The sequence below is a fragment of the Gobius niger genome, assembly GCF_951799975.1.
Source record: "Gobius niger genome assembly, chromosome: 6".
In the NCBI taxonomy this organism is placed as follows: domain Eukaryota; kingdom Metazoa; phylum Chordata; class Actinopteri; order Gobiiformes; family Gobiidae; genus Gobius; species Gobius niger.
Genome location: NC_136857.1, coordinates 26,876,993 through 26,888,444, shown reverse-complemented (window position 1 = coordinate 26,888,444; position 11,452 = coordinate 26,876,993). Strand labels below are relative to the sequence as shown.

At 41.5% G+C, this 11,452-nt stretch overlaps 1 protein-coding gene across 1 annotated transcript; it reads right to left on the bottom strand.

The window, feature by feature from the left end:
• Positions 1-336: 336 nt before the first annotated feature.
• On the bottom strand, positions 337-10,745 carry LOC306964311 (uncharacterized protein; the record flags this gene model as incomplete). Its single annotated transcript, XM_079558302.1, has 7 exons — positions 337-446; positions 789-854; positions 1,225-1,275; positions 1,375-1,416; positions 1,486-1,536; positions 10,517-10,694; positions 10,737-10,745. 7 exons carry the CDS (start codon positions 10,743-10,745, stop codon positions 337-339), a joined length of 507 nt encoding a protein of 168 aa, XP_079414428.1.
• Positions 10,746-11,452: the final 707 nt, after the last annotated feature.

The window sequence follows — 11,452 nt, the reverse complement described above, 5'->3', positions numbered from 1 at the left end:
TTTGTCGTAATTCCCAATAACCTCTGAGTCCATTCACCTGTGTTTGGGCTGTAGGCATTTCCGATGTTTGACACCACATGTCTGAAGACCAGAGGAGTGTGAGTGTTGAATGGTCCAATGGTTCCTGAGCCTGACGCCAACAAAGCGGCAGAAAAGGCCACTTGTCCCACTGAAAATAAAATAATACATATTAAAAAAACACAAGTCCCCCAACCTGAGCTTATAGAGAGAAGTTGTTGCATCGTATTCGACATAAAAGAAAGCTGTTATGTGTTTATCTGATTAGTTCTTGTGAAGTATTTCACCCTCTTTTGCAGTCAGTTACCATCACATTTACTAGAAAGCATCAGTAAAAGCCTCACCTGCTCTGTCTCTCCTCAGAGACTCCACTTGGTTTTCAGTGACGTTCATCCGTGACTTTATGCTGTTTATTTCAGCAGCTTGGCCTAAAGTGAAGTGGGGATGTGAGTTTTATGGAACATTGTTTTTATTGTGAAGCATCTTCAGCTCAGGGCTTAATCATCAGCCTTATAGGACAAGGATGGCTAATGTAGAGCATATTAAAGCTGGATGTTCTGCCTTAATGACCTGACCATTACACTTTATTGCCTAAGGACAAGTCATATATGTAGCAACACGATGATTGTTTTGATCACACAAGATATAAATTGTTGAGCAATTGTTAAACAAGTTCCAAGCACAAGGCTGTGGTTAAAATGATTTCTACACTGGATGATGAAAATAAAATTGACTTGACAGGAGAAACTTGGAAATACATTAAGATGTACCTCTTAGCTGATCTTTTATTGGATCCACTTCACTGGTCTGGAGCTCCCTCAGTTTAACTGCATGTTCTGACAGAGACAAGAAGCGTATAAGAAAGGATAGAATTAACCAGGCAGTTAGTGTGGGTGTGTGTAAGTTGGCTTGTGTCTGAGAGTGTGCACTGTATGTTTTTTAACAAATGTTGATGACGTATGTTTTGCTGAGAGAAAGTCTTAATTGTTTGTGAAGAGAATGCACATGGGATTTCTAAGCTAATTAAAAGGTTCATCAGTAAAGTGCTACATTAATTTGGCCATTAAGAGTTTAATGGTGTTTGGTCTGAAACATCAGTGAGACAAAATCAGCCTTGAAATTGCCCTGTGCATTTGATCCATCCTTTGATGCCAAGGGTAAGGGTGCATGCAGTAGAATAAAGAGGATTTGTGCAAAAGACATCACCTTCTTGTTGCAGCTTCAGTGTGTCCACTTCTCTCAGTTTAGCTGCTTGTTCTGACAGACACAGGGAGAGAAAGTACATTATAGTAGCCTCAGATTCAGTATGAGATTTGGATAGTTTTAGAATAAAGGGACTTTTGCCATTGATATCACCTTGTTGTTGTTGCTTCAGGGTATCCACTTTGGCTGCTTGTTCTGACCGAGACAAAAGGCCAGTTGAGATACTGAGACACAGGGACTAGTGTTTAAGGCGGTTGAAATTACCTTGTTGTTGTAGCTTCAGTTTGTCCACTTCTCTCAGTTTTGCCGCTTGTTCTGGAAGAGACAAAAGTCAACAAAGATGTACAAAGATGTTACAGTGAAGAAATTTAGTAAGCTGGGGCCACTTCACACATTTTTTGCCCGATTTTCAGTCTAGTTAAGACTCCCCAAGTTAACACCTGGCAGTAGGTAGTCACAATGGAACCAGTCTTGTACTGTACAGGGTTAACAACTCAACTTTCATTTGCACTGTGAAAGAAAAACCCTAGATTTCATTTATCATTGTTATTTCAGTCAAACACGTTTGTCCATATCACATTAAACACCTTTTCCCACAACATGACATGGTGATCTCAATCACAGCTATTGGAGATGGTGTCAGCCCATTAGTCCGACGTCTCATTAGTCCATAAATGTCCCATTGAGTACGAGTTGAAAAATAAAATTAGGTTCAGGCAAGAGTCCACTGACCTTAAAGGAATAGGCCACCGTTTTTACATACTGAGGTATGTTCTTACCTTAGCTTTGACGAGTTCTTTAGGACCTGTCTGGTCTTCTCCCGTGCCTTCAGTCACGTAAACACAGCGCAGACAGCGTAAGCATTTAGCCTCTCCCCCTCTCCTTTCTAAGCGGATAAAAGGGGGAACTACTGTATATTGTAAGGCGTAATAATACCAGGAGTAGTTTGAAATCCGCGAAGTAATCTTCACTTTACTGTGTGGATGCCAAATTACTCCTTGTATTATTACACCTTACAATATAGTCCCCCCTTTTATCCGCTTAGAAAATCCACATTGTTTAATTTTGTGTAATTATACTTTGTAGTGTAACACTTCACGTAACCATATTTAAACAGGGAAAACGTGGAAGAGCTTGGTAGCTTCTATCTTGACCAGTTTTGGAGCTATAGAGGAGAGGGGGAGAGGCTAAATGCTAACGCCGTCTGCGCTGTGTTTACGTGACTGAAGGCAAGGGAGAAGATCAGACAGGTCCTAAAGAACTCGTCAAAGCTAAGGTAAGAACATATCTCAGTATGTAAAAACAGTGGCCTATTCCTTTAAGGTTAGGGCCAACACAACTGGGTTAGAGAGATTTCGGACTAATGGCACCTCTGCTCAATGGTACATTTTCGGACTAATAAGACGTTGGACTAATGGCATGGCACCTTTCCAGACTCACATTCAAGGCAATGCAAGCTTATTAATACAGCACATTTCTTGTCAAAGAGAACTCAACAAATACCCCTCCACTGTCCAAATCAAGTCTTGGTTTTCCTCTATTCCTCTATTATTACTATTTCCTCATTGTAAATGTCCAAAATATTTTTTTATTACCTGAAAAGATGAGCATAATTACGTTGAATCTCACCTTGGTTGAGCGTCTGCACCTGCTTCATTTCAGTTTGCAGCACAGCCAGTTTGGCAGTCATCTCTCGGAGCACAGCGTGGAGGTCTGAGGGACAGGCCTGGGGCTCCGGCACATTCACACTCTCAGGACTGACTTTCCTTTGTTCAATGATCTCATTGTCCTGAAGTTCACCTCCCGACTGAGAGCAGAGGAGCAGCAACAGACACAACACACTCACTCTCTCCATTGTGACCTTGACTATGAGCCCCAGAGATACAGGCTCTCTCTTATATACTGACTGGAGCATTCATATATCATTTACTATTATTCATTTAGCGTTTCTTTGGTGGTTGTTTTATCTCACACGTGTACAGGACTTTAGATAAGATTGTCTGCTTTAAGATTTTACTGCTTTTATGGCCCACAAGTTGTGAACTGAGTTGTCTTTTATGGTTGTGGCCCACAACCATAAAAGACAACTTAGTTCATTCTAAACTCCAATGGTGTGACTTGAGGCTGTTCAAACCTTTAATGATACAGAGTGGGTCATTCATATAGTACTGTTTTTTGTTTGTTTGTTGCTATGGTGGTTTTATCTTACATGTGCACAAGGCTTAGAATATGGACCACAACATAGATGTGGTTGCAGGAGCCAGCGTTCCTTGAATACATGTTGTTTTGTGAAGAAATAGGCTATTCACAATGAAAATCCACAACAAAAAATATGCTCTTGTGACTGTTCAATCTAACTTGAGATTAAAGCATCCAAAATATATATATATATATATATATATGTATTATTAAAGATAATCCACTCCCACACAATTAGAGAGTTTAGTACGGGCCTACTCAATAGGCGGCCCACGGGCCAGTTACGGCCCGCCAACCAATTAAATCTGGCCCGCGCCAGTAGTTTATCTATTTTTTGGCATTATCTCGGCTGTGTTTGTGTTGCTCCGCGGGGCGTTCATGTCTGAATCGCATTGTTTCTCAGCGCTCACCTGCAGTGTTCATGTACGCGCTCTGCGCAAGAGAGCTCAGCCACTCAGGCACTCGGCTGTGAAAGGCACCTGCGGTGAATTACTGGTGTCACTCTGCACCGATAAACACAGTGCAGATTATGAACTATGAACAAACTAGTTCATTTTGAAATTTGTGAACTGAACTTTGAACTAGTTCATGTAGAAAATGAACTTTCCCAACACTGACTGGGTGGGGGGTTAAATGGGGGGTCAAGGTGTTTTTGGGAGGGTCTTGACCCCCCCAAGACCCCCCTGGCGCCGCCGTTGAACACCACGACAATAATCACACAAAGCCATAAGTACGATTCACAAAACCAAATCAAGTTTTTCTTGAGGATATTTAGGGTTGCCACATTTCTGAAAAAAGATGCCTGATCTTCTCAATTTTTAAGAAATCTAGAATAGCGACACGGTAGTGCAGCAGTTAGCATCATACAATATACTGCCTTGTTATAACCAAGTAATCATATCTTTTAGGCAGGAATTGTACCTGGGTCAAAGGTTTACACTGACAAGCTGGCTTGGGCTGTGGCTCAAAATGCACACTCTGTTTTGTACTTCATAAGAACAGAAAATGAAAGTGGATGCCATCTAGTGAGTGTCTTAGACATAGTGTTTATTCCATGTACAGTGAGTGACTGTTCTGAGATGTTAGGATTGTATTTATCAGCTCTAGTCAATTAAAACAGATATGTACAGTCGTTTTTGTTTTGTCTATTTCCAACATTGGAAAAAACTGCCTCACATTGTACATCGCACATTGGCGCTGTCATCACGAAATTAGGGGAAAGAATAAAGCGAAAAATCTGGACACTGAACAATGATGCCGTTTGATGATGACCGCCATGAATAATTGCCTTTGTGCAGATGCTAAGGCTTAAGAAAGAACGCAAGACAGCGCAATGTAAACGAGGAAGTGAATGTCAGCCATGTTTCCATCAGTGCAGTCACCTCCTCTTGTGACGCCCCCTCACAGGTGGCGGAGGCGAATGGCACATATAGCGCCGCCACTCGGAAAACAATTCGCCAAGAGCCTGCGCCGCCCCGTGCGCCGCCACAAGATCTGGCCCAATGAGTTTTCAGGAATCACCTTGTTGTTGTTGCCTCAGTGTGTCCATGTCATTGGCTCGGGATAAATGTGTCAAAAGATAAACACAAATATATGACCATAACTGTTAAGGGAAAACACATTTATAGTATGTAGAGCAGGGGTCACCAACCTTATTTCAGCTGAGGGCTACTTTAAGTTAGCATTAAGTTGTTCGAGGGCTACCAGTTAAAAACAAATCCTAAAGACTTAAACGTACACTGTTCACTTATAGGATATTGACCCCATATAATATTATAATAGCTTTATTTTAAACTCATACCGAGTCACAAGAACTGAAATAACTGTAATTTTAAGAATTAGATTCAAGAAAATTAAGTGTTTTACACTTTAGAAAAAGTGTGAATATTAGAATAAGCCACGGCGCCGCCAATCCCCCCACCCCCACCCTCGAGTGATTCATGTGGAACCACTGTTGAAATGCATGTTAGCGTCACCACAGCACAGTCACTGTTTTAAAGAAGCTCGAGTTCACCTGCACAGGGATCTAACAGTTGACCCCATGAAAGGTTAAGGATCAGGAGCTAGGATTAGGACGTTGATGATATTATTTGTGGGTTTTGGATGGAGCCATAGTGTCGGCCCATGCAATGTAGAAGGAACTCTCCATGCAGAGGGTGAGTATCATCCTGGAGAATGTAGCTGCCCTGATTACAGGTCAAGCTGCCCCACTGACGGGAGAGAATCTTGGTCTCTCAGGGATGAACCAGACCACCATGGAGAAGAACATGACCGGTCAATAAAAGCTTGTTTGAAGAGAGACAACGTAGTAATGTCAGTGTAGGAACAGGACAGTTTCCTCAGGCAAGACAAAACTTTTTTGCAGATCTTGCAGACACTGGCTGTTTCACAATTGCCAGGATCCTCGGCGTCTCGACCACTTCGGACGTCATTTGCGTCATCACGGTGCCGCCAAGTGGTGTTCCATTTCACCTGGACCACTCGCCCCCTCGCAGCTCGACTCCTCCGTTTGGCTCATTTACGAAGGATACAGCTGTGGATCCTCCGCTGCCTCGGAGAGCTGAAATTACCCATGATGCACTGCAGCATAGTTTCTTTTTTCTTTTCTCGCAAAACTTTATTAGTTTGAACTCACTTTTAAAAAGTTTTGTTCCACATAAACAGTTTCTTGGCCTCTGTTTTTCATTAAACAGTTGTTTTAATAAGCATAGATTGACATTTGATTATATGATTTGACACGTGACATGACGCAGCCATTCGCTCCGGAGAGCTCAAATGCGGCGGAGAGAGGACACTCCGCTCCGTTGTGGAGGAGCCGCCACCGAGGACGTCAATGAAGTGGCCAAACGGAGGACGGATCCTTGCAATTGAGAAACAGCCACTTATTCTTTAAACTAAAGTAAACTACATTTTGAGTCAATAAGGCTCTCTAAATATTTGTCCACACACTCGACGGGCTGACCCATGAAGATGGTAGGGTCTTGTGTGGGAGCCTGCTTTCTAAAATCAATGTACATGTCCATTGCTTTTGTTTTTTACACACGCTCTGACACATGTTTGTGAACAACATAAAAAGCAACGGTAAGAGACAGCAACCCTGCGGAGATCCAGTATTTGAATGACCTCAGATAGAGTGCCATTTACTTTCACTCTCTTTTTTTTCTTTTTTTTTCTTACCTCAATTATCTAATTGAATGTGGAACTCTATATTGTTTATGTGTGTTGTATAAATTACCCTCTGTACTGTGGAATGTCTTTAGAATGAGAATGGACCCCAGGAAGAGTAGCGTTGGTAAAGACTAATGGGGATCCGTAAAAAAAGAAATAAAGAAATGTTAACAAGTCTAAAATGCAACCCACTAAATTAGGTCTTAGGATAGTTTCAGCAACTTCCTTACGCTTAGTTTCACATCGCACATGCCGTGGAAAATAATTGTGTTTGTAAATTAGTAATACTCAGTGTGTTTATATCTTTACAGAGAAGAGAAGATGCATTTCATGAATAAACGCCTTGCTTTACTGAGTCCACTTCATTGGCCTGGGCTGAAATAGACAAGAATGAACAATAACGTTAGTGTGAATGAATGTGAGTGCTTTTGACTCTCCTTCTGCACAGGACTGTAGATAAGATTAACTACTTTCGAGATTCCATTATTGTTCCTGCAAATTGAAGTTTTTATGGCTGTCCTTCTCTGTTTGTCCTTGAATTTACATGTATTTACCACATTGTGATCATGATATTCAACAGTGTATGTTTTGCTGTAGAGCAGTGGTTCCCAAAGTGGGAGTCGGGACCCTGCAGGTAAGGATGAGTGGGGATGGGGGGGCCTCTAAGACAGTTTCAAGACACAAAAATGCAAGCTATTGACACCGTGTTTTGTAAAATTCTTATATTTGAGAATAAGGGTCAAACCATAAAGTAAACAAAAAATATACATATAATTAAGCGAGGTTTTGCTGCTTGCGTGGTCATTTTGGGGGTCATAGCCTGAAAAGTTTGGTAACCGCTGATGTAGAGTATGGGGATGTAAATACAGTGAATAATAGAGAAAATGACAGACCATGGAACACAACTTTATTTTTTTAATGGAGTTAAATCTTTGAGTGTGCACAGTTACAGTTACATGTACAGAAATAACTGTTTGTTCCTGGTTATTTAGTCATCTACAACTGCAACTTCTCACTGTTCATCAGTGCATTTGTTTCTTCTGGAGCATGGTTACAACATTTGAACGACAAATATAATGTATAAAATATATATACAAAGTCTACAGCAAAGAAAATATCAGACTGCAGGTACACATACATTATTTAAAGGGGCTAAAGTTCGCCACTTTATACTAACTACTGCCACCTCAGGTCATACGTGTAACTGCACCTTCTATATTAAAGGAATAGGCCACCGTTTTTACATACCAAGATATGTTCTTAACTAGCCTTAGCCAAGTTAATATATTCCCGTCTGGTCTTTGTCCGTGCGCTCTGTCACGCAAACGGAGCACATACGCAGCCTCTCTCACATGTCATATAGCTCCGAAAAAGCTCACGATAGACGGGAATATATTAACTTGGCTAAGGCTAGGTAAGAACATATCTTGGTATGTAAAAACGGTTGCCTATTCCTTTAAGCTCGTGCATGATGGCACTTAGGACCCGAAGTAACAACTTTTTGAGTGACAGTGCAGGATTTTAGAGGCAGTTGTGGTGAACCGGTCTGGGCTCATTCTACACATTAGGACATGGCTGGAACATGTAGGGCAGGGGTCTCAAACTCATTTGGACTGGGGGCCAAAAATGCAAACCCAGTGTTGGTCAGGGGCCGCAACATACGAAGCCTTTTATATTAAGTCAATTTTTTTGTACTTAATCTCATTTTGGTTCAGGGCATCAGTGATCTTTCAGGAGTCCGGTCCAGTTTCTGGTTAATTTAGTGTAGAAAAGCCCAACCAGGGACTGGAGCTGATAATGAGCACCAGCAAAAAACATCAGCTTCAAGCTTGTTTTGTACAGTGCTAATTTTCAATGACCCTGTCAGATAATGAATACATCAATGAATGTGTCGACTTGGACACTCTCCAAAAGCCATTTTCCAGACTCTGGTGTGTCTGACCTCAGGCCTTTTTGTGACCGACAGTTAGAGAACTGATGGGACTTGTATTTTTTCAATGTCGCTGTAAGTATTTGCAGTATTTTTAATACATTTCCATATTCTCTATTTTGAATTGAACTATGGATCATGTGTTCGCACATGTGTCCTTAATAAAGATTAAATTCATTGACATGATAATGTAGCTCTGAGAGAAAAGGCTCCTCACTTTACTGTTGTGACACTTTTAAACGCTAATACAATGTGTTCGCTTTGCATTGTCCTAAAGGTAAAGATAGTAAAGGTGCTTTTTGTCCTGCTGCAGCACATGTTTAGCTGAAGAACTGAAGTTTCTCCCTCACGTTCTGACGTCTCCACCTGTTTCAGAAGCTCCTCTCTCTCAGTCGCTGCTTTTAGTCTATTTCTCTTCTGAAAAAAGTTGATAAGTCGTCTGCAGAAGCGACGCATCTCCCTTACGTCTGATGTTGACATTCTCGCGTTTGCAGCAGCATTGGCGCTACCGCGCGGTGCCTCATGGGAAATGTAGTTCTAACGTGTTTAATGCAATTTACCGGCGGGCCGCATATAATATAAATAAGAAATTATCTCGCAGGCCGCAAAAAATTACCTCGCGGGGCGTATTTGGCCGAATGTCTGGGAAGAAAATACATAATTTTGACATTTTCAAACTCCGTATAGTCTTTTTAACTCAAACTATGTACACTTAAAAACAACAACAACAACAAAAAACAATAAATCAACAGTGTCTCACATGGGGAACAGCAGGTGACCACTGAACGTGCTGTGGTGACTCTCACTATCATAGATTCTTGTGTTGTGCCACAGACGCAGAAACACGACGTCTCCAGCCTCCAGGAGCAGAGTGGCTCCATTGGCTGAGCTGCCGTATCCATTTGTCTGATGCTCCCATGCCATGAAAATATGTTCTCCATTCTTCACTAACGTAACTCCAGCAGCATGTGATGAGTGTCCACCTGCACCGATGTAGAACTCAAACTGATAGGCTCCTCTCACCGTGGCAGTGAAAAATCCTGTAGACAATATTAGTTTATATTTCTGGGAAAATCAAAAGTGCACATTCAATTCACTTCAGCACTCATGTTTCCTTCACCTGTGTTTGGACTGTAGGCGTTTCCAATGTTTGAAACCACATGTCTGAAGACCAGAGGAGTGTGAGTGTTGAATGGTCCAATATATCCAGAGCCTGATGCCAACAAAGCAGCAGAGAAAGCCACTTGTCCCACTGCAATAACACACAGTTACAGTTGTAGCATAAAGATCCTGTGGCTCCTCATGTTTTTTCTCCATAAAAGCATCAGTAAAAGCCTCACCTGCTTTGTCTCTCCTCAGAGACGCCACTTGGTTTTCAGTCACATTTGCCCATGTCTTTAAACTCCTTAGTTCAGAGGCTTGGGCTGCAGGGAAACCAGTCATGGAAAAGTATGTTGTTTGCACTTAAAATGTATTAGATTCTTATACAGTGGAGGTGCACTCACACACACACACACACACACACACACACACACACACACACACAAATCACCTTGTTGTTGTTGCCTTAGTGTGTCCACTTCATTGGCTTGGGCTAAATGTGCCAAAACATAAAAAAAAAAGATATGACCATAACAGTTCATACTATGTAGAGTCTGAATATTTGAACGTTTGGACACAATCAACAACTGACCTTGTTGCTGTGTGTCCACTTGTCTCTCGAGTTCCTTTAGTTTGGCTACTTGTTCTGACAGAAAGAAGACCACGTGAGTGAGCCACAGAAGATACTTTGCCAGATCAGTATTCATAAGATTTTAAAACCCCGTACATTTACTTAATGAATGACAGAGTAGTGAAAGAGTGTTTCATCTCACCTTGGTTGAGCGTCTGCAGCTGCTCGATCTTGACTTCACTTTTAGTCAGTTTTGCATGTTGTTCTGTCAGAGAGAGCGGCTCAGTTAGTGCAGAGCAGAGATGTAACAAAAGGTTAAATCTCACCTTGGTTGAGCGTCTGCACCTGCTTCATCTCAGTTTGCAGCACAGCCAGTTTAACGCTCATCTCTCGGAGCACAGCGTGGAGGTCTGAGGGACAGGGCTGAGGCTCCGGCACATTCACACTCTCAGGACTGACTTTTCTTTGTTCAATGATCTCATTGTCCTGAAGTTCAGCTCCCGACTGAGAGCAGAGCAGCAGCAACAACAACAACAACACACTCACACTCTCCATTGTGACCTCGACTATGAGCCCCAGAGAGACAGGCTCTCTGTTATATACTGACTGGAGCATTCATATATCACTTATTATTATTACACATGTATTTTATCTCACATTTGCCCAGGACTTTAGATAAAGATGACCTACTTTTGAGATTTAATTATTGTTCCTGCAAATCAAATTGAGTTTTTTATGGCCCACGACAAAGAGCACTGTGTAACATTTTTTAATTATATTTCTGAATCTGATTATCACAGAATGTATTTACTGTTTTTCTTTGTACTGTTGCATATTTGCTATTGTCATCATTATTTTCAATAGTGCATGTATTACTGTAGAGCAGGGGTGTCTGAACTACGGTTGGCCTGCGGCCCACATTTAATTGGCCAACTGCAAATTTTAAAAATATATTTGAACTTTTTCTTTTTTTCCTTTTTTTGCTTTAAAGGAATAGGCCACCGTTTTTACATACTAAAATATGTTCTTACCTCACTTTAGTCGAGTTAATATATCCCCGTCTGGTCTTTGTCCGCGCGCTCTGTCACGCAAACGGAGCACATACGCAGCCTCTCCCAGTTGTCACATAGCTCCGAAAAAGCTCACGATAGAAGCTACCAAGCTCTTCCACGTGTTCCCTATTTAAATAAAGTTACGTGAAGTGTTTTCATGCGAAGTATATTTACACAGAAATGTAACATGTCGATTTTATAAGCAAATAA